Source organism: Megalobrama amblycephala, linkage group LG7, assembly GCF_018812025.1.
Source record: "Megalobrama amblycephala isolate DHTTF-2021 linkage group LG7, ASM1881202v1, whole genome shotgun sequence".
In the NCBI taxonomy this organism is placed as follows: Eukaryota; Metazoa; Chordata; class Actinopteri; order Cypriniformes; family Xenocyprididae; genus Megalobrama; species Megalobrama amblycephala.
This window is the reverse complement of record NC_063050.1, coordinates 19,736,032-19,760,593: the sequence shown is the minus strand read 5'-3', so window position 1 is coordinate 19,760,593 and position 24,562 is coordinate 19,736,032. Positions and strand designations below refer to the sequence as shown.

The 24,562-nt window shown below is 34.9% G+C and overlaps 1 protein-coding gene across 1 annotated transcript in view; it reads left to right on the top strand.

The window, feature by feature from the left end:
- cfap58 (cilia and flagella associated protein 58) overlaps window positions 1-24,562 on the top strand; it is a 149,408-nt gene that overhangs the window by 89,946 nt on the left and 34,900 nt on the right. The window contains exons 14-15 of the mRNA XM_048196357.1: window positions 10,517-10,628; window positions 10,729-10,833. Of these exons, the coding sequence (XP_048052314.1) occupies window positions 10,517-10,628; window positions 10,729-10,833 (217 nt within the window). The remainder of the gene's footprint in view (window positions 1-10,516; window positions 10,629-10,728; window positions 10,834-24,562) is intronic.

The window sequence follows — 24,562 nt, the reverse complement described above, 5'->3', positions numbered from 1 at the left end:
TTGGGGCGTGGAGCACGAGATTTAAAGGGCCACACACCCTGAATCGGCTCATTTCTAATTATGCCCCAAAATAGGCAGTTAAAAAAATGAATTAAAAAAAAATCTATATATTTTGAGCTGAAACTTCACAGACACATTCGGGGACACCTTAGACTTATATTACATCTTTAAAAAAAAAGTTCTAGGGCACCTTTAAGCCCAATAACTAACACCTGATTAGTGCAAAACAAATTCAGTGTGCATGTGCGACCTGGGTGTACAAAGTACGCTTTAATGTTTGCAACTGGTGAGTTAGTGGGAGGATGCTGATGTTAATGGTGCTGATGACAATTTGTCCTGTACACAGTAACAAGGCCAGGGCTTGACATAATTGCCTTTGTTTTTTATACCATTTTTCTGTGTGGTGCCACTGGAAAGAACTCGTTCTGCAACACAGGGAAATGTGTGTGTGGGCGAGAGTCCTGAACTCTATAAGCGTGTTGATTAAAGTTTAAGTCCCTGATATCAACCCTGCCTTCCTGAATAAATCAATCTATATACCCCAACCCACTCCTTTTCCTGCCTTCCATATCTTCATGCAGATCTCAGTCGAAACAACAGCAAAGATGCCTAGAAAGGAATACAAACTAAAACACTAAGATAACCATATTGAAAAAAAAAAAAAAGCATGTCGGTTCCCTTTTTTCTATTCTGAATCAGTTATTTATTTGTCACAGCAGAATTAATTTGTTGACGGCGAAAGATGGATGGCTTGCTTTCTTTTAGTGGACAGTGATGTATTTATGCAAAATACAATTGAGAAGAGAGAATGGTGAGAACAGAAAAACAAAAGCTTTGCCAAAAACACAATTAAAATGCATAAATTAAGGCCAAAGCCAGCAAAAGGCAAGCAAATGGAAAGACTGCTTTTATTTCCCCAATCTGGACAGGAAATCCTTTCAGGGCTCTATTGTTCTTTGTAAGGTGCAGTAAAATGACCATTGACTAAGATTAATATGAGCACTGATGCCAGTAATTACTGTGTCACATTTTATGTTATTCTCTTTTTTATATGTAGTATATCCTTTGAGTGTACAAAAACAGCCATGTATTTGTATGCACCCAATGCTAAGAAGCTTTTGTTAAGAACAGATCAAACTGAGTGCCACTAAAAGTATTTTATTAAAGCTCCAAGAAAAGGTGCTGGCTTACAGAAATGCTGGATTTCCCAGCTAGAAACTTACATCAAGCACTAGAGTAATCAAAGTGCAACATGAAGAAAGTCTCAGTGTTTCAGGGTCGGATTAGACCTGTCTTGAGCAGAGTGATCAGTTATCCCTGAAAGAATACTCCTGCTCACCTGATAAATATTTGGAAGTAGTGCCGGCAATCGTGGTTTACAATTTGCATTCCAATACAAGATTTCTGATTTGAAGGACATACAGAATAAGCCTCATTAAAAGCAGTTTTCTTGATTCAGTTGGTCTAAATAACACATAAATGTTAGAATGGTCCATCTGTGCATGAGTGGGAATTTCCAGTGACCCTTTCTCAGCAATACATCAGTACGCCAGTGGGTGGTGACATACGACTGTCTTTAATGGATGAATCACTAAATCATTTATTCAAATGATTCATTAAAATATGCTAATTAAATGAATCACTCCCTGTGTCCCAATGTGCATACTATCCATTAGGGCTGGCACAATATTCGATTCTCAATCTCGATTCACGATACGAAGAATCTGGAGTGATTCTGATATTTTCCGATGTATCGCGATTCTGTCTCAAACCAATTCTAAGTTTAGTTTTTCAACAGCAGATGGCACTACTATACGTGCTTTAGAAAAACTCGTACACTGCCTGCTTGCGGTTCCTTTACACACACCACTTAAACCTAAAATAATCATTCATAAAGTTCGAAAAGGTTGAAGCGAATTACAAATCTCGCATCATAAAAGCATTCTGAGCCGAGGTGCAAGTATATTTAACCACTTACATGACTCAGCCGAATGCACAAGCGCTGTCCAGCAGTCTTCTTCTTGAGCGTTTGAGAGTGTATGGTATAGCCTAGAGCACCATCTGCTGTTAAAACTAAGCTCAGAATCGTTTCAAGAGAGAAAACATCAGGATTGATCCAGATTCATTGTATAGATCGAGAATTGATGTATCGTCCCAGCCCTACCATCCATCCTAAATAGTATGTGAGATTACAATAAGTGTGTCCCAAAGCATAAGAGTATGCCAAAAGTCCCCAGATGGTCTACTATTTCTTGCAAATTTTCAAAGTGCGGATCCGTGCACACTATAATTTCTAATATTGCCCACAACACATTGCGCTTTGAAGGAGGATTCGGTTCAGAACTACAAACACGAGCAAAAAGTGTTAAAAAATACAAACATGGTGGTAGAGGTTTAGATAAAGGGGTTTGAGTGAATAATAAGCAATATTTAACCTGATAAAAAATATTTATTTAATGTTATCTGTGTTATATTTCATTTGCAACAACAATGTGGACTTTTATAAAGATCTGTTATGCCATTAACTTTTAAATGCACTATTATGCAAACACATGAGGAGAGTTCTCCGCATGAAAGACTCACGACTGGCAGATCAATTCTTTTCTCTCCAGCATGGTTGGAAATTAAATTAAATGAAATGTGAAGGATTTTAACTGTGACAAGATGATTGACAGGCAGGCCAGTTTCCGGTGACAGCTGCGTGCAACTATGCGACAGAGCGTTCATTAAAAATACAATTTAATGACGTGATAGTATGTCCCAAAGCTTGTCTACTCTCTTGCTACACACTCAAAAGTATGTACTTTTTCTTCACAAAAAGAGTACTTTTAGGGCGTAGTATAAGTTGGCTAATTGGGATGCAGCATTTTAATTATACTTTATTATTATTTAATTTAATTATTCTGTCAACCGATTCATTCAATAAAGATGATTTATTCAGGAATGAAACAATTGTTATGAGTGAGTCATTGATTCATTTAACTGATTCATTCAAAAACTTGATTCATTCATAAACAAAACACTACCAACTATGTGTGTTGCTTGAAGGCACATAGCGGTTCTTTTGTGGATTTGTTTGAAACTTTTTTTACTGGCGGAGCAAAAACAAGCAATGAAACTGGAAATATTGTGTTTAAAATGCACGTTACTTGATATTAACGTCTTATTTATTAAACTGTTTCAGAAAAGTGTGTGCGTTTTGTCTGTCTACATCGTTGTCTGACAGTGATGCAAGAGGTGTACAAGAGGATTCCGCTTCACATCAAAGCACCTGAAGTCTTGTTTATTTGCCTTGCCATCAGTTTTAATCAATGAAGACAGTCATTAAAGACTCAGGCCCTAAATATGAACACAAGATATGTAATAGCTTCCACTCTACATCCACGCACCACGTGGACAAGTCGACTCGTAATTGAATTTAACATTGTTGTTAAGTATTAAAAAAAATAGCCCACAAATATTAAGTAAATAATTTACACTAAACAGTTTTTAATTATACACATAATAAGCATTTCTGACTCATCCGTCATCTCACACTGATATTTTCACTAAACATGTTTGCTCATGCACTGCAAAATAGTTTCTTACCGTCTAAAATGGGCTTTGTGTCAGGAGCATAGATGCCACCTTAAAATACTGTCTCCGTAGGTAGTTCAGTTGGTTTTGGAACCTAATGGAGTCACTGAGACAGTTATAAACATTAAAGATGACAAGCAAGCAAACTGCTAATGCCAGTTTTTCTCGCTCAATCATTGCTAACACTAACAACATTGATTTTGTCTGAATCGTCAATGACGAAAAAAGACCTTGTAGGTTTTGAGAAATCAATCCATGTATTTAGAAACAATCTTACTGTCTTCTTAGCACAACAACATTTGCAAAAACATCTCCAATTTACTTGCATTGCGAGACAAATGACACTACACTGAAGATTTTGGTAATAGCGTATTTTTTCCCCCCAAAGGAAATGACTTACTGATGCTAATCACTAACACCCTCATAAACTCAACCTGCACTGCACTCAGGTAAATGAGCTGTGCGATATCATCATCCATCTCTCTCCATTGCTCCAGAGAAAAAAGTTCTAGGACTTACTGTTTAAAGTATTATATCAGACTGTTTAGAGCAGGGGTCGGTAATTAAGTTTGGCATCGGGCCAAAAAATATTTTCGCCACTAGATGGCGGGCCAGAACATAGTCAAAGGATAATTTAAATTAATTGATGAAAAATGCAACTACAATTGCCTGTGACAGACTGTTACAGTGTCTTTTGTAACTGGTAGTGAGCTGTTACTCTGTGTTAAATCCTGTAGTAGGACAGTCATTAACAAAAAGCCACATTTGTGTGGCAGTCTCGGGGTTTTACACTGGATAAATTAATAAAGTGGAGTAGTGACCTGGCAAGTATCTTCATTCACCAACTTGCAACACAGACCGCCTTGCTAAAACACACATATGTGGGAGATGCGGAATGGATAAAAACTAACTAAGAGGACTTAATATAAAAATAAAAGAGGACTTGAATAAGCCCATTAATGGCATGTTTGAGTCATGCTCTTAATGAACTATATGTTATATGTTTTATTTCCTCTTTCCATATTGTGAATAATAAATGTGTATCATTTTAATTTGCTTGTTACAAAATGGGGCCAAACTTATTGTAACCTACTTTTACATTATTCCTTGGCATCCTCACATACTAAACTCCATTTATTTTAAATTGTTTGCGTGCTGGAGGTGCTATTATGTCGTGTGCAGAGTGATGTTAACATTTAAGCTAACTGGTGAGAGAAAATGGCACTATCAAACAGGGCTGGATTGGGACTCATTTTCAGCCCACTTTAATTCACGACTGACTATATTAAAATAATGTAATTAAAACCTCAGTATATAAGTCTGCAATAGTGCACGGTTCTCTACAGCCTTGTAATTCATTGTATTTTTCAAAAATATCTTCAAATACCCATGATAGTACAAATGATAGTACAAAAAAATGCTAAAATTTGATATAGAGTTATTTTTATAGTTATAATAATGATTTTAAAATGTTAACCATTCACTAATTCTCTAGCCATCTAGTGGCTGTAGTTAAAAATTCATGTTATTTTCATTTTAATTTAATTAAGTGTTTGCTTTCCAGTAGATGGCAGTAATCGTCCACTAAACCCAGGCACATTTTTCATGTCTATCACTGTGAATGAAATTTAGAAATGTAGATCTTTATTAAAGTGGATTTAACATAAAATTTAGCTATTTTATATAAATGTATATACTTAAATTATTACAAATTGAGGCAAATAAATAACACAAAATACCATAAATCCTACAAAATTGCACAACTTTACAGTAAAATATTAAAGTAGGCTATTACGTTTGTTTAAAAAAAAGTTACGTGTTACAAAATCACATTTTACTGTCTGGTTATGTAAGCTAGTTGGACAGAAAAATTAATATTGTTGGCCAATGTGTAATAGCATAGCAAGCAACATAACATATGTGATATATTTTATTAATAGCCTACTATTATTACGATATGAGTAAGCTGCATACATGCCTTTATATTTTGCATGTTTCCCCCTCTTCCTTTTTATTTATTTACGTTACTTAAATCGGCCTCCGGTGGCGTAGACCTTTTGCCTTACCATAAAAATGCCCCAGGGATGACGCGTTTTTGTAGGCCAACCCGGAAGTTAGCGGCGCATGGGTTCCCTCGACTGAAAGCCTATTCATTTTTCCCATAGACTTTTGGAAATTCGCAGAAAATAAGCTCTGTGTTTAACAAAGGGTTATGACACTTACACGTTTTGTCTATCAAGATAATCTTTACAAGTTAACACAACATTTATACATTTTGAAGCCTAAATAAAGTCGTCAGATATAAAAGGCTAACAGTAGGCTATAAACGGACTACAGCACACCACGGTCGCGGATCAATGTCGTCACCACCAAGCTTCCTCAAACTTTATTTAGAAAACAACTTTATTTATAAACATTCTCGCTGATTATGATATGCGCTGTGTATGAATACTTATCCACTTTTTCATGAGAAATGCTGTCCAAATATCCCGTTTTTAATGATGACATCTAAAGTCCCCGCCAAAGGAAGTAGTCCCTTTTAGCAATTTGTTAGCAACCGCCGATTTTAAGACAAAGTAAAAGTTTAAAAAATCATAAGTGGTTTATAACTGGTGTGTTTTATGTCATAGATCAAAACGTGAAAGTATTTAGAGGCTTTGTTAACCACAGACCTTATTTCAGGCGATTTAGCAAAAACCCATTCAAAAAACCCATAGACTTTACGCCGTTGGAACCGGAAGTCCTAAAATGCTAACTCGCTTCCGGGTTTTGCCTACAAAAATGCGTCATCCCTGAGGCACTCTATTTAGCGTTGATTTAGAACTTGTTCCACTCCCCCTACAGACGTCACCTCATCCCTTCTTCTCGTATACTTTTGAGTGAGTTGTCTTCTCCGGGCGCACACTCTGAGTCCCTCCCGACCAGGTTAATTTACCCACCGAGTGACACGATATCATTGACGTTACGTGCAAGTGAGCGGTAAAAACCCGATCGCACATTCGTTTGTTTGATTGTTTGTTTGCCGTTGCCCATGTCATCCAGGCCTAAATCCGTCACTGACTGGTTTTAAGGAAAAAGTTAGGCTACTCAGCTTAGTACATTTGGCCGCGTCCACAGTTTCTAGAGCATCCATATTTCAACCCAGTGCCATGACAACACCGGCCCTCGCAGCCAAATAAACAGACCGGCCCACCGGGAATTCTCCCGGTGCTCCCGATTAGCCAATCCGGGCCTGCTATCAAAGAGTCTAAAGAGGAAAGTTGATAGCGAAAATAGGTCATACAAAGAAGAATAGAAAGACAACTATGCGTTCATCCTACCTAGTTTTGTGAAACAAAGTTGTCACTGTTTTCAAAAAATATAACACCGTGTCTACACCGGACGCGAGCGGTGCGATGCGACGCCTCAAATGATAATAGAACCCATTATAATCAGTAATATTGTCTACAATGGATGCGACGCGAGTCACGCGACACAACACATTCCCGATAGTAAACGGATTCCCCGTTCTGTTTCTGACGTATTCCAAGTGCTTTGCAGCGGTCGGTTTGTCACGTTCAGTGTAGACATCTTTTAGCTTTTGAAGAAAGCTTTTGAAGAAAGCTTGTTCATATTTAGGGCCTGAGTCTTTAATGACTGTCTTCATTGATTAAAACTGATGGCAAGGCAAATAAAAAAGAAAAAAAAATTGTGTTTGGTGTAGACACGGTGATAATAGACGGCACCACGAGACGAAGATCTATTTCAGAACCAGTTGCTATCAAAATAATCTGGCTGCGGGCACGGGCCATATATTATCGCTGGCGGGCCAGATTTGGTGATTTTTTTGTGATTTCTGGATATATATATATATATATATATATATATATATATATATATATATATATATAATTTATTCTTATTTAAAGTTGCTATAGCATCAAAAAATGTATGCATATGTATTTTTTTTATTTATTTAGTGGTTGCTTTTTTGAACATGGTGTTTGTTTAAAGGTGCTAAAGAGGATGTTTTGTTTTATACATTTTTGCAATATTACTTGAAACTGTCTTTACTAACTGATAAAAGACTATTTATTAGGTGCACTGAAAGGAATAATATTAATATACATCATCTGTGCACGAGGTAGGGCCTCTGGCTTGTCAATCACTGCCGTGACGTTCCTTTTGAGAGACGAGCGCGGCTGCGCGCTCCAGTAACTTTCCATACTCCACAGGCGCCGCATGCAATGTTTTTGTCAGGAGACAGGAGTAACAACTGCAGATTATGAGTTACCTGCGGTGAGTCCGACATAATGAATCCACTAACACAACACAGCAAATGCCGGTGGTAAACACTCGTGTTCCAATACAAGTGTTTACGAGTTTTGGGAGGCGTTCCTTCGAAGGAGGGGGGTTGTTCTTACGCATGCGCTCATTTCAGAAACTCAGTAACAGTCTTTGGTTTCTCAGTCGACGAAAAGAACCTCTTTAGCACCTTTAAATTCGACACGAAACGAAGGTTGCAATAGTGTTTTCTACCCAATTGTGACGTATATCTGATTGAAACTGTTTCTCGAACAAGAAAAAATGTAGGGTGGGACTTGATTTTGTCCATTGGGAATTGTTTGTTTGTTTTTGGTTTGCTACTGCTGTGATGTCATGTGACTGACAAGTGGCCCCGCCCTCAGTAAACACATCACCAGATATCACTGATGATATCAGATGTCGCTGCAAAAGGGAGGGGAAGTTACTTTGTTTAAAGATTACGAAGGCACTTGAACACACACACATCACAAAATATTAGATAGAATGACCTTACATTTGGTCAAATCTTTCTTATTTTATCTCGCTTTCATTCAGCTTTCTGCCATTTTTTTTTTTTCTGCCAGGAAGATGTTTGTGTGTGTGTATGTGTATGTGTGTCTTTAGAGATGATTTTGTCATTTATTTATTTTCAATGTATTTCAAGAGGCTTTTCTATTGTGGCTGAAATAGTGTAATTTGGTTTTCCCAGACTCTGGCAAGCCACTAGTGCTAATAGGTTTGCTGATGGAGTTTTCAAGTTGCTTATTTGCAGAGAAGAATCACTGTAGCAACCAGTGAACACACTGGCTGTGGCTGGACTTGCCTTACAGTTTTTCTCACTCACTTTGGTACATTTCTCAAATCATGCATTATCATGTGTTTATCAATTTTAACAGTACAAATTGACACATTACAAAGGATATTGATTGCAAGAGACTGGACAGGATTCACAGTTATGCTTTTACTGTTGGTCCATCAAAAAAATACAGTAGAATTTACATGTATACATATATACAGTGTATATAGTCTTGTCTTTTTTTTCTATATATCACATTCAGCTGCACCTTTTGACCCACCTCAGCCATTGTAAGGTCATGATTGAGAACATGTTTCACAATAGCACTCCTTGTTTCATCAGAAACGTGGCTGTGTCCTTTGCCTTATCTACTCTTCCAGACATCCTTACTCCTCCTCTTCTTCTCGGCTGTTGACCCTGATTGTTTCCTTGTTGTCCTTCCATTATAAGAAACTGTAACTCTGTATTGTGCTCTGTCTATAAATGAAGATTCATGACATTCATGACATGCGCTATTTTTGAGAACTGGTTGATCATTGTTTGATCTAATGCTTTACATTCCCCTTAATTAGTGAAATTCAAGATTCACCTGTGCAATTCATGCAATAAGCAACCCAAAGTTCGCTTGTTCAAGTCTCAGTACTGACAGGAAATGTAGGTAGGGGGAGTGAATGAACAGCGCTCTCTTCCACTCTCATTACCCACAACTTAGGTATCTTTGAGCAAGGCACTGAACCCCCAATTGCTCCCTGGGTGTCACAGCAAAAATGTCTGAATACTGCTCCGGGTGTGTGTTCACTACTGTGTGTGCACTTGGATGGGTTAAATTCAGAGCACAGATACCGAGTATGGGACACCATACTTGGCCACATGATACTTCACTTCACTCACTTTAATAGTAGCACCAGCTAAGGTGAAGTTTGTTATTACTTTTCTTCATGATCAGATGTATAGTTTACTGGCAGATGATAAAAAAAGATGAAAGAGTCACCTTGTATTGAGGAAGGGATCCAAGCCATATCTTGAGACGATTATTATAAGCAACCACTTAGCAAGCTCTCAAAACATCTTAGCAACTGGCTACATTCCACAACATGTTTGAAGTTTGCACGGGAAAACACTGCTCAGATTTTCTTGGAAACATGTAAAAAACTAGTTTTGAAAACAAAATTGATGTATCCTATAACTATTAAAGTCTCCTCAAGATCAAAATGGATAATTTTTACCTGTAACTCACATGAGATCACAGAAATAGCAAACGACAACAATCTAATCAATTCCCGATGGACAAAATCAAGTCCCACACTACATTTTTTTCTTATTTGAAGAGCCGTTTCACTTGGATATATGCCACTATAGGGGAAAAAAAGACTACTGCAACTTCCATTTCATGTCAGCTTTAACCAAACAAACAGCGAGTGAATGTGTACATAAACAAACCATAAAGCAGCTCAGAATGCTAGAATGTATCCTGTATGTACGTCTGTTGAAAAGCATGAATGTCGACAAGTGTCTTTTCAAACAAGCTTGGTGCAGAGATGAAAAGGTCAGCTAGGATTATGCTGTGAGCCATAACCTGTCGATATGAGATCCAAGAGATTTGTTTCTCCCACTCACTCCCATTCACCCTCTTGTTTGCATTTCCCTGTTTGTGCCTGTTGTGATGCATAAGTAAATAAGTGAAGTGCAGGCTTTTAGATCCCGTCGTGCAAATTCATTTTCAAAGTGCTGGAAAGTCCTGCCAGAATGCAAGGGACTTTAAATGACTGACTATAAATTAGTAGGTTATTGTTGCCTTTATTATGGTCTGAAAACCAGAGCCAGAGTTACTTTACTGGTGTGCTTTTGCTCTGATGGCAGACAGGAAGTGTTACATATGCAGAGGGAGCTGCAGAGAGAGAGGACAAGATGTCGTGCTCTAGAAGATGAGCTCAACAATCCCTTGAATGTACACCGCTGGAGAAAACTAGAGGTATGAGCTTACATTGGCTTGTTGCCGAAACTGTCATATAAACAATCAAGTCTTCCAAAACAGTTCGATTTTGTTTTTTAGAATCTCTCTTTCTGTCTAGTCAACTGATCCAAGCACCTTCGAATTGATTCAGAAGATTCATTCTCTGCAACGGAGGCTGATAGCTAAGACTCAGGAGGTTGTGGAGAAAGAGCTTCAGCTACAGGTAAAAAGATTCTCTCTTTGGTACTAGTCATAGAACAATGCTAGTGCCCCTTCTGCCTCGTCTGTCATTGTTCAGACAAACAGATTGTCCCATCCTAGAATCACACCATTAGTTGATATGTTAGATTCATTTCTTTCTTTTTAAAGAAATGAATACTTTCATTTATCAAGAATATATTGAAAGAATTCTGAAAAAATAGTGGTTTCCACAAATTAGTCAGCACAACTGTTTTCAACATTGATTATAATAAGAATTGTTTCTTGAGCATCAAATCAGTATTTGCTACACTCTTGTATAGTAATATATAATATATACTTGGGTCAATGACGTGACGGGTCATTTTTTTATTTTTTTGTCCAAAGGCCTTAATAATAATAAAAAACAAAGATATGACATCCAAAGTATGTTAGGTAGTACAACTAGATCTCTTCTATTGAATCCAAAAGGTTTTAAATATATTTTGTTACATATAAAGGTATTTTAAAGATTTTGAAGTGTCAAAACGTCATTCGGTTTAACCGTCCAAAGGCCAATACATCCATTTCATTTGTGATTAAAATATCGTAAAATTTATAAATGTATACATATATTTTTTTTATTCTGGCATGATTTTATATCATATATCAACATAGTGCAAAATGGTATTCAAATTATGTGTAGAAGTCATTGCTTTGTTATGAGAAAGAATTTCCGGAAAAATGACTTTCATTGATGTCATTTGGAGTAACCAATATAAAGGGACCATTTTGGAGCTAGCTAGATATCAGCTTGTTAGCATTGTTTGAAAATTATCGTCATTTGGTGTAACCAAAAGTGTCATTCGGTAAAAACAAAATTTTGGTTAAAACAAATGACTTTTTTTTAGTGACAAATTTTGTCCATCTTGTAAGAAAAATGACAAAAGCAGTGTTAATTGATTATAAAAATCACATAATCTCATTGTTAACACTTAATAAAACTTCAAAATTAATTATATCTCCATAATGAATTCATTATATCTCCATAAAAACCTTTCAATGACCCACTCATATAATAATAATATTTCACTATATTATTGTTTTGTATGTTTGATCAAATAAAAACTTCTTGCACAGACATTAAACCAACCCTTCTTATCAACCCAAAGTGTATTTCACTTATTTATTGTAATCATAATGCAAAAAACAATCTTGATAAATCAACTTTGAGTTATTCTCAAGTTACCTAGAAGAGTTTATCTGGCATTTTTCTAAGTTAATACATTTTTTCCCCACTATAAAAGTATTTTATTAATAACTTTTTTTTTTGTTTTTTTATTCTGTGCCTGTAGGACTTTTGCAGAAAGCTCCACAGATTTCCACATAATCAGAATGTCCACCATTAGTTATACACATCCTCTGCGCCTTGCTTCTTCCATTATTACATATTTGGACTAATTTTATTATGCTTTCAGCTCTGAATGACAGTAAAGCACTCTCTACTTTTACCATATATATAAAAAAAAAAAAAAAATCCATTCCACGGAATTCTGCAGATTTTACCCAAAAGTAGCTCTGAAAAATATATAAAAGTCTGCATATTCTGTCTGGGCTGATAATTAGTCATTTTGACTGGAGTACATATTTATAGTACTGTGAACTGAGCGAGAGAGACACTTTTCCTAACGTATGTGATCGTCATCGGTGACCTTTCTTCCATTTAATTCAATAATACATAAAAAGCAGAGTCTATTATTTATATGTTTAGCTGTACTTACATTACAGTCTAGAACCATGAAGCACAGTCATTTTCCTCTCTTTGTCCTTGTGTATGGTGTCTAGTATTCAGAGAGCCCTCTATTATCTGTAATGAAGTGATCCGTGCTGTTCATTGCTCAGACTAGAAACAAATGTGATTGCTCAGATGTAGCAGGTGCTCAAGGAGAGCTTCTTGAGGGAGCAACATTTGTTTACATAAATGCTCTTGGAATCTCTGATTAGGTTATGAATGGAGAGATGGAGAGAGGTGCTGTCGGCACGACTAGGGTAACTTTTTATGCTTTCTTGCTTTTGTATGTGGGATTTTTAATTGGGTTCGTTTGTTTGTCGTCTATAATGGCGCCAAAGCAACTAATCAGACACGTTATAGAACTGAGAAAGGGAATAAATAAGATGAAAAGTTCTGTTCAACTGAAAGAGAGTGTTCTAGGAGTAGCTGTCCACTTTACTTTCACCATTACGAGATGGGTAGACATGGACTGTAATGTTCAGTTTGATGGTCTTAAGTGTTTTTTTCTCACTTTGGATCTTGAGCTCAGATGCAGGAAATGATAAAATGGGCTTTCAAAATGCCATTAACATCAGACAGACAGCCAGTTTAAAAAGGTTCCTTTCACTGTCTGTATCAAATGAAGCTTAACAGACTGGTTCACAATCTAAGCTGTTTTTAGGTATCAGATCATACCAAATCATATGTTCACTTTTTTTCCTATGAACTCAATTCAAAACCCACTATATTTGCACTGTAGCAATGTACCACCTAAATTCAACTGGACGGCCATTTTGGCTGTCTGTAGTAGAGCCATGTTGTTTTCTGGGTAAACTGAAAATAACTCAAGATTGTTTTATTAAGATTTTTTTTTTTTTTTTCATGATAAATAACCTTCGCCATTCAAAAGTTGAGTCTGAAAGGTTTTTTTTTTTTTTTGAAAGATGTATCTTATGCATTTATTTGATTAAACTTACAGTAAAAAGAGTGAAATATATGTGAAATATTATTGCAATTTAAAATAACTATTCTCTTTTTTTCTTTTTACCCTAAAAAGGGCAAGACCATTAAGAGAAATCAGAAAATTATTTATGACGATTTTGCATCTTCTATAGGACACAAATAATACAATTTCATGTTTTATTTATTTATTTATTTATTTTTTTAAATATGACTTTTATTTTTGATTTTAATGTTTGTATCCCCAGGATACATCACCCCTTTGGGTGTATAAATTCATTGAAAAAAGAATGCTTGTTTGGCAACATGTATTACAACAATTTAGCCAAATTTTTAAAACATTTATTCTCTCATAACTTAAACTAAACATTCTTTGTAAAATTCTGTTGAACAATATGTATAATTCCTATTTATGAACATACTAGCCTACTCTACAATATTTAATATACACATTTTTAGGGCCTATAAATTATCGATATGACCATTTTGCAGCATTTTGCAGCAAAGAACAGCATTCGTTTAAAATCTTTTGTGAAATTATAGATGTTATTACTGTCACATTTGATCAGTTTGATGTATCCATGCTGCATAAATGAATAATGTTTCAAAAAAAAAAAAAAACATTTTGGACAGTAGTATACAAGTATGCAAGATAGGTCTTTAATATGTCGTATTAGTCTCTGTGTGCTTCTGTATGTTTTGAAATATTTATTATATTTGTATTATTATTATTATTTTTCAATTCTGTTTGTTGCCACTATGAACAACTTTTAGGATGGTAGTCAGCATTGTGTATTTCTATGCACGATTTCTCACAACTTCAGTTGCACTCTGTCAATGGACTCTAATTGAAATGAACTCTGATTCAAGCTTTTTATGCACGCATTGTCTGCGTGAAAGTGTATGCATGCAGCTACGAGGGAACATTGGGGTTCAGTGCTAATTAGGTTAAAGCTGACTGCCTTACAACAACCCAATAACTCATTGTGTAATTATGAAGTCGCTCAGCACAGCACTGTGTATCGGCTTGAGTGCTGTGTGTGAGTCTTGAGCTGCATTTGATGCCTTTTAAAACAGCCCCACCACAGCCGTTAGACAGCAGGGCATTGTTGTATTGTTTTGTAGCTGTTCGCAGTGAAAACTGTGACAGCGTGTACAATATAGCACCGTTTAGGACACAATAGCAAAAAGCCATTGCAGTCAAGACAATGCTGCACTTCTGTATACTGAGGACAGTGGTGATTTAAAAAGGATGCGAGACAGGCTCCATTTTGAATATAATACCCATTATAGATCTTGAAGTATTCACAATGCACCACTTAACGGCAAACAAAGACCAGGCGCTGTTTTTCACACAGATACAGACTCTAATTGTCGCATTATTTGCATTGAGGCAGTGCGATAATAAAAGAGGCACGGAGCGTATCATGTCAGTTAATATTCGTGCAGGCAAATCTGGACAGGTGATTAGCGGTCAGCTATTTGTTCATGCATAGTGGCTGCAAGATATGGCCCAATAACTCACTGTAGCTGATGTACAACAGGAAGGGCTGTTTTACCCTAACAGTGGGTTTATTATGCCCTACAGATAATGTAATATAATGCTATATACATCATATCACAGATGAGTCATAAGGTCAGCGAAACTTTCGAATCAGGTACCGCAGAGTTAGATTGAGTTTTCCGAGCTGAAGCTCTCATTTGGGTACTACAGAAAGGAAGGCATATTTTGTATTGCAGGAGATCCAGCACTCAGAACAAGGTCATGACCTCTAATTTCCAAAGCTCATGCGTGAGCACTTCTTTCAGCGCTGCTGCCTTTCAAGCACCTTAGTCCAGCTTCGAACTCTTGCACTGCTTAAACAGACTAACCTGTTTGGTGCACACTCCTATGAACTACATCATGAACGTCTGGTATTTAGTGGGAATCCCTTAAGCTAGTTTCTTCAAGGTGATTTTGTTGTTTTCAAAGTCAAGGACAGTTGACATGGGGGTATTGTAAGTACAGAAAAATTACACTAATGTGTATTGTGTCAAAATTTTATGTAATTAGATCAACATAGTCAGAACTGTGTGATATAAAGTCAGAATTGTGAGTTATAAAGTCAGAACTGAGTGTTATAAAGTCAGAATTGCATGATATAAAGTCAGAATTGTGAGTTATAAAGTCAGAATTGTGTGATATAAAGTTAGAATTGAGTGATATAAAGTCAGAATTGTGATATAAAGTCAGAATTGAGTGATATAAAGTCAGAATTGTGAGTTATAAAGTCAGAATTGAGTATTATAAAGTCAGAATTGCATGATTTAAAGTCAGAATTGTGAGTTATAAAGTCAGAATTGCGAGATATAAAGTCAGAATTGAGTGATATAAAGTCAGAATTGCAAGATATAAAGTCAGAATTGCAAGATATAAAAGAATTGAGTGATATAAAGTCAGAAGTGCAAGATATAAAGTCAGAATTGCAAGATATAAAGTTAGAATTGAGTGATATAAAGTCAGAATTGTGAGTTATAAAGTCAGAATTGTGTGATATAAAGTCAGAATTGCGTGATATAAAGTCAGAATTGCATGTCATAAAGTCAGAATTGCGAGTTATGAAGTCAGAATTGCGAGTTATGAAGTCAGAATTGCGTGATATAAAGTTAGAATTGAGTGATATAAAGTCAGAATTCCAAGATATAAAGTCAGAATTGTAAGTTATAAAGTCAGAATTGTGTGATATAAAGTCAGAATTGAGTGATATAAAGTCAGAATTGCATGTCATAAAGTCGGAATTGTGAGTTATGAAGTCAGAATTGCAAGATATAAAGTCAGAATTGAGTGATATAAAGTCAGAATTGCAAGATATAAAGTCAGAATTGCAAGATATAAAGTCAGAATTGAGTGTTATAAAGTCAGAATTGCGTGATATAAAGTCAGAATTGCGAGATATAAAGTCAGAATTGTGTATTACAAAGTCAGAATTGTGTGATATAAAGTCAGAATTGCGAGATATAAAGTCAGAATTGCAAGTTATGAAGTCAGAATTGCGAGATATAGTTAGAATTGAGTGATATAAAGTCAGAATTGAGTGATATAAAGTCAGAATTGAATGATATAAAGTCAGAATTGTGAGATATAAAGTCAGAATTGTGTGATATAAAGTCAGAATTGTGAGTTATAAAGTCAGAATTGTGTGATATAAAGTCAGAATTGCGTGATATAAAGTCAGAATTGCATGTCATAAAGTCAGAATTGTGAGATATAAAGTTAGAATTGAGTGATATAAAGTCAGAATTGTGAGTTATAAAGTCAGAATTGAGTGATATAAAGTCAGAATTGAATGATATAAAGTCAGAATTGTGAGATATAAAGTCAGAATTGTGAGATATAAAGTCAGAATTGTGAGATATAAAGTCAGAATTGTGTGATATAAAGTCAGAATTGTGAGTTATAAAGTCAGAATTGTGTGATATAAAGTCAGAATTGAATGATATAAAGTCAGAAATGTGAGATATAAAGTCAGAATTGTGAGATATAAAGTTAGAATTGAGTGATATAAAGTCAGAATTGTGAGTTATAAAGTCAGAATTGTGTGATATAAAGTCAGAATTGCGTGATATAAAGTCAGAATTGCATATCATAAAGTCAGAATTGCGAGTTATGAAGTCAGAATTGCGTGATATAAAGTTAGAATTGAGTGATATAAAGTCAGAATTCCAAGATATAAAGTCAGAATTGTAAGTTATAAAGTCAGAATTGTGTGATATAAAGTCAGAATTGAGTGATATAAAGTCAGAATTGCATGTCATAAAGTCGGAATTGTGAGTTATGAAGTCAGAATTGCAAGATATAAAGTCAGAATTGAGTGATATAAAGTCAGAATTGCAAGATATAAAGTCAGAATTGCAAGATATAAAGTCAGAATTGCAAGATATAAAGTCAGAATTGAGTGTTATAAAGTCAGAATTGCGAGATATAAAGTCAGAATTGTGTATTACAAAGTCAGAATTGTGTGATATAAAGTCAGAATTGCAAGATATAAAGTCAGAATTGCGAGTTATGAAGTCAGAATTGCGAGATATAGTTAGAATTGAGTGATATAAAGTCAGAATTGAGTGATATAAAGTCAGAATTGAATGATATAAAGTCAGAATTGTGAGATATAAAGTCAGAATTGTGAGATATAAAGTCAGAATTGTGTGATATAAAGTCAGAATTGTGTGATATAAAGTCAGAATTGCAAGATATAAAGTCAGAATTGTAAGTTATAAAGTCAGAATTGTGTGATATAAAGTCAGAATTGAGTGATATAAAGTCAGAATTGCATGTCAGAAAGTCGGAATTGCGAGTTATGAAGTCAGAATTGCAAGATATAAAGTCAGAATTGAGTGATATAAAGTCAGAATTGAGTGTTATAAAGTCAGAGTTGTGTGATATAAAGTCAGAATTGCAAGATATAAAGTCAGAATTGCGAGATATAGTTAGAATTGAGTGATATAAAGTCAGAATTGAGTGATATAAAGTCAGAATTGAATGATATAAAGTCAGATTTGTGTGATATAAAGTCAGAATTGTGTGATATAACGTCAGAATTGTAAGATATAAAGTCAGAATTGTGTGATATAAAGTCAGAATTGCATGATATAAAGTCAGAATTGAGTGTTATAAAGTCAGAATTGCGTGATATAAAATCAGAATTGCAAGATATAAAGTCAGAATTGCAAGATATAAAGTCAGAATTTAGTGATATAAAGTCAGAATTGAGCGATATAAAGTCAGAATTGAATGATATAAAGTCAGATTTGTGTGATATAAAGTCAGAATTGTGTGATATAAAGTCAGAATTGTAAGATATAAAGTCAGAATTGTGTGATATAAAGTCAGAATTGCATGATATAAAGTCAGAATTGAGTGTTATAAAGTCAGAATTGCGTGATATAAAATCAGAATTGCAAGATATAAAGTCAGAATTGCAAGATATAAAGTCAGAATTGAGTGATATAAAGTCAGAATTCCAAGATATAAAGTCAGAATTGAGTGATATAAAGTCAGGATTGCAAGATATAAAGTCAGAATTGAGTGATATAAAGTCAGAATTCCAAGATATAAAGTCAGAATTGAGTGATATAAAATCAGAATTGCAAGATATAAAGTCAGAATTGAGTGATATAAAGTCAGAATTGAGTGTTATAAAGTCAGAGTTGCGTGATATAAAGTCAGAATTGCAAGATATAAAGTCAGAATTGCGAGATATAGTTAGAATTGAGTGATATAAAGTCAGAATTGAGTGATATAAAGTCAGAATTGAATGATATAAAGTCAGAATTGTGTGATATAAAGTCAGAATTGCGTGATATAAAGTCAGAATTGTGAGATATAAAGTCAGAATTGTGTGATATAAAGTCAGAATTGCAAGATATAAAGTCAGAATTGCGAGTTATGAAGTCAGAATTGCGAGATATAGTTAGAATTGAGTGATATAAAGTCAGAATTGAGTGATATAAAGTCAGAATTGCAAGATATAAAGTCAGAATTGAGTGATATAAAGTCAGAATTGAATGATATAAAGTCAGAATTGAGTGATATAAAGTCAGAATTGAGTGATATAAAGTCAGAATTGAATGATATAAAGTCAGAATTGTGTGATATAAAGTCAGAATTGCATGATATAAAGTCAGAATTGTGAGATATAAAGTCAGAATTGTGTGATATAAAGTCAGAATTGCAAGATATAAAGTCAGAATTGCGAGTTATGAAGTCAGAATTGCGAGATATAGTTAGAATTGAGTGATATAAAGTCAGAATTGAGTGATATAAAGTCAGAATTCCAAGATATAAAGTCAGAATTGAGTGATATAAAGTCAGAATTGAATGATATAAAGTCAGAATTGTGTAATATAAAGTCAGAATTGTGTAATATAAAGTCAGAATTGTGTATTATAAAGTCAGAATTGCATGTTATAAAGTCAGAATTGCGAGATATAAAGTCAGAATTGTGAGATATAAAGTCAGAATTGTGTGATATAAAGTCAGAATTGTGTGATATAAAGTCAGAATTGCGTGATATAAAGTCAGAATTGCGTGATATAAAGTCAGAATTGTGATATATACCCCCGGTTCCACAGACAAGGCTTATTGCTAGTCCTAGACTAAAATGCATGTTTGAGCTGTTTTAACTGAAAGCAACTTTTCAACTTTTTTATCTTAAAATATGTCACTGCCATTGTTTTGTCTCAAGATGCACACCTGTAATGTTTTTTTCAAGTGTACGTTTATAAAAGATACTATCTTAATTGAACTAAGGCTTAATCCTTGCTTAGGCTAAGCCTTGTCTGTGAAACCGGGCCCTAAACTCGCAGTTGCATGTTATAATGTGCAATTGTGAGGGAAAAAAGATTAATGTTTTTTCCCAGAATTGCAAGTTTATATCTCAGTATTCTGACTATAACTCGCAATCGCATGTTATGAAGTCAGAATTGCGAGATATAAACTCATTATTCTGAGAAAAAAAGGCAGAATTTTATATCTCGCAATTCTGACTTTATAACTTGCAATTGTGGAGTTTATATCGCAGTTCTGAGGAAAAAGTCAGAATTGTGAGATATAAAGTCTGAATTTCATGATAACTTGCAATTGCGAAAATAAAAGTCAGAATTGCTACATTATATCTCACAATTCTGACTTTTTTCTCAGAACTGCGATATAAACTCCACAATTGCAAGTGCACAATTGCATATAACTCGCATTTCTGAGAAATAAAGTCAGAATTGTGATATAAAAAGTTGAAATTACCTTTTTATTTTTTTATTTAGTGGTGGAAACAAGCTTCCATAGCAATATTCAGGGTAAAACAAAACTTAAGTTTTATTGATAGTATAGTATGTGACCTTCTCTTGATTGCCATAGAAATAATGTTGACTTTTAAGCCATTTAAGTGTTAGCATCTTGCTACATATATTACTTTTACATTTATCGTTTTTTCCTTCACCTTAGCAGACCTGTGACCCACCAATTGAGACCCACTCAAAGTCACGAAGGCTTGCCTCCACTCCTTTGTGACAGAACTTTTGCCATGACAGCAACAAGAACAAAATAAAACCACTGTGATTGTCAAAATCTTCTTTAGCTGTCAAGGGAGGATGTCTCTGCCGTAAGACACGACAGGTCGGAAGCCGGTAGATGTGCAATTGTCGTCCAAAATCTTTGGCAGAGAAAACTGTTGCGGGGGTGTGAAAATTGAGCGCATGTTCCCGTCACTGTCAGTCACAGCATGCCTTCATCTCTGAATGGAGTGACACAAAGAACATCTGTTTGCTTTTAAATTGTGCTCATTGCCCTGATCACGCTGAAGCTTCAGTTGTTCTCCATGTCACATTGGCCTCTCTTATTATTCAGTCTGATACAGAGGAAATGAAGTCAGAATGAAGCATAGCAACAACTTCCTGTTTGTTTCAGTTTGTTTGTTAGCAATATGTAAAAATACTTCTTATGTAAGAGGGTGACTGTAGACATGCTGTTAAAAATGAGATTGGGTGAGAGAGAGATGGAAATGGAGTGAAAGAGAAAGAAAGTGAGTGAGAATATCGCGAGATGAGGATTTGAAGGACCTATGATGTGGTGATTGGATGAGAGGCAGCTATTCTTTGTCATTTGCTCTGAATCGGGGAGGATGTAGAAAATCAGATCATAGTATTTATAGATGATGCTTTTCTATTCAGCAGGCAAAAGCACATTTTAATAACTAGCATTATGTGGAAACAGGTGACAGTGGATTTGATCAGATCAAATCAAATGATTAGATCATTTGATCTATACATTTTTTACCTATGTCTAAGAATAGAGGTGTTTGCAAAACTCAGGGTACTACGAATTTCAGGCCCCGTCCCAAATGGCACTACCCTTACGTGTGCGCGTAATCGTGAAGTCCACGAGACCATAGAGCGTCCCGTTTTAGGTTTTAGAAGGGTGCTCGTGAGCGTCCCCCTTTTGCGACTGATATGCGCTCTCGCCCTCGATCTTAAAGGGTTAGTTCACCCAAAAATGAAAATTCTGTCATTTATTACTCACCCTCATGTCGTTCCACACCCGTAAGACCTTCGTTAATCTTTGGAACACAAATTAAGATATTTTAGTTGAAATCCGATGGCTCAGTGAGGCCTGCATAGGGAGCAATGACACTTCCTCTCTCAAGATCCATAAATGTACTAAAAACATAATTAAATCGGTTCATGTGAGTACAGTGGTTCAATATTAAAATTATAAAGCTACGAATATTTTTGGTGCACCAAAAACAAAACAAAATAACGACTTATTTAGTGACGGCCGATTTCAAAAACACTGCTTCAGGAAGATTCGGAGCACAAATGAATCAGTGTATCGAATCATGATTCAGATTGCGTGTCAAACTGCCAACGGCTGAAATCACGTGACTTTGGCGCTCCGAACAGCAGATTCGACACTGATTCATCTGTGCTCCGATGCTTCGTGAAGCAGTGTTTTGAAATTGGCGCTCCAAAAATATTCTCGTCGCTTTATGATATTAATATTGAACCACTGTACTCACATGAACTGATTTAAATATGTTTTTAGTACCTTTATGGATCTTGAGAGATTAAGTGTCATTGCTCCCTATGGAGGCCTCTCTGAGCCATCGGATTTCAATTAAAATATCTTAATTTGTCTTCCGAAGATTAACGAAGGTCTTACGGGTGTGGAACGGCATGAGGGTGAGTAATAAATGACAGAATTTTCATTTTTGAGTGAACTAACCCTTTAAATTTGTATCTTCAAAGATTCACTTAGAAAACTAGAGATATTAACTATATTTCAAAATTGTAAATTGAGTTGCAAAAAAAAAAAAAAAAAAAAAAAAAAAGAATATTGTGAAAGTAGTCTGCAAATAAGAACAAAATGCTAATTACTTCCATGTGTGCAATATAGAAATTATTAGAAGTAACATATTTTGTAAATCTTTTTTTCATCGTAGTATCTGCAGGAAAGTTTGGGGTCATGAGATTTTTAAAATGTTTTTGAAAGAAGTTACTTATGCTCATCAAGGCTGCATTTATTTGTTTAAATACAGAATAAAAATAGTAATATTATGAAATATTATTATACCTTAAAATAAGTTTATTTGAATATATTTTAAAATGTAGTTTATTCCAGTGATGGTAAAGCTGAATTTTCAGCATCATTACTCCATTCTTCAGTGTCACATGATCCTTCAGAAATCATTCTAATGTAATGTAATATCTAATATTTGGTGCTCAAAAAACATTGTTATTATGATAAATTTTGAAATCAGTTGTGCTGCTCAATATTTTTGCAGAGTGTCTATTTACACTAAGTGCAACTCAAGCTTTAAAAAAGACGTGCAAAATGTAACTACTTCAGTGGTGCAGCAGTAGCGAGTAAGGCTCACAGACCTGACTTTTAACGCGGTCGACACAGGTTCGAATCCGCCTTTTGCCGAGCTTGCATTTATTTTTAATAAAAATGAAAATAATGATCTAAAAGTGGAAATAAACTGTGAACGAATGTTTAAAAATATTAAAAGTGTTTATTGGGTAGGGTTAGGGAGGGTTTATATTCTCCCAATAAGGCAGCATCCATTTAATAATTTTAATAAATATAATCATTTACACTCTATGATATTATTGCATCCTGTTAATGTACAAAAATATCGAGGGACAAATAGTATCTGCCAATATATAGCATCTAATTATTATTTACTCTTATTGCAAAGAAATTATTCTTTTACATGGTGTAAATAGAATCGATCACTTTTTTCACCTAGTGTAAATAGCATATCGCTAAGAAAATGCTGCTATTATCACTTAGTGTAAATAGAATATATTGCTATTTGCACTGTGTAAATATCATCTATCGCTAAGAAAATATGCAATTTTCACTTAGTGATAATTGATATTAACACTTATTTTAAATTGCATGTATTGCTGTGTGCACTTAGTGCAAATAGCCGCTGCCATATTTTTGTGGTGGTACTTGTTTCAGTATTCTTCAAAAGAACAGCATTTATTCAAAATAGAAATCTTTTGATACACTATAAATGCCTTTAATGTAATTTTTTGATTAATTTAACCCTCAGGGGTCTGAGGATTTTTGGGGCCCTGGAGAAGTTTTGACATGCCCCGACATTTGTGCTTTTTTCAGTTGTTCATAAACATATTAATGGAAAAAGTGTCATTATACTGTATTCAGCACAAACTAGGCTACAATAATATGTGAGGAACATGTATGTACATGAATAACGTTTATGCGTGGTTATTGAAAAAACAAAAAACTTAAGTCACTGAAATAAAGCCAAAAAATATATATTAAATCTTTGTTCACAAGACTTCTGGTTATTGGAGGTTGTAGACTAGAGTTTTTGCTTCAAAATGAGGTAAAAATTATGCTGCCTGCTTGTTCATATAAAACAATAGAGAGATTTAAATTTTCTAAAACATCTTTGGTCAAGAAACACAGTATGCGTGGAGGCGTGAATAATCATGAATAATGGGTGATTCTCACCTGAGAAGACAAAAGAATCACATAATAATGACCTGGAATGACTTGCATAATAATGAGCTCTTTCAGTCAGGTAGGCTGTGAAAAAACCTGTGAGACATTGATCATGTCTCAAGCTCATGGTGTATATCAAACATACAGAAAAAACAGCAACACTGTGAAATATTATTACAATTTAAAATAATGGTATTCTATTATATACTTTAAAATATCATGTATTTCTGTGATGCAAAGTGTCTGAACAATTATGTTACCTCTATGGCATTTCATATAGGCTTTTAGCTTAAAAGCATGCACATTTGGAGAAATATTGATGGATTCTCATATGTTTGTCAATTTTCTATACAGAGGAGTAATATTTATTCAGGATTTATTGTCATTACTATGAGTGCTGGATACTGTGTTTTCAATTCATACTTTCAGCCGGAGGGTGCTCTGCCCCTTTTGTCCACAAATGCCTGAGCACTAAAGAAGAATAGGCAATCCAGGAACTAACCGAACTAACAGAGGCCAGAGATCGCTAACTAT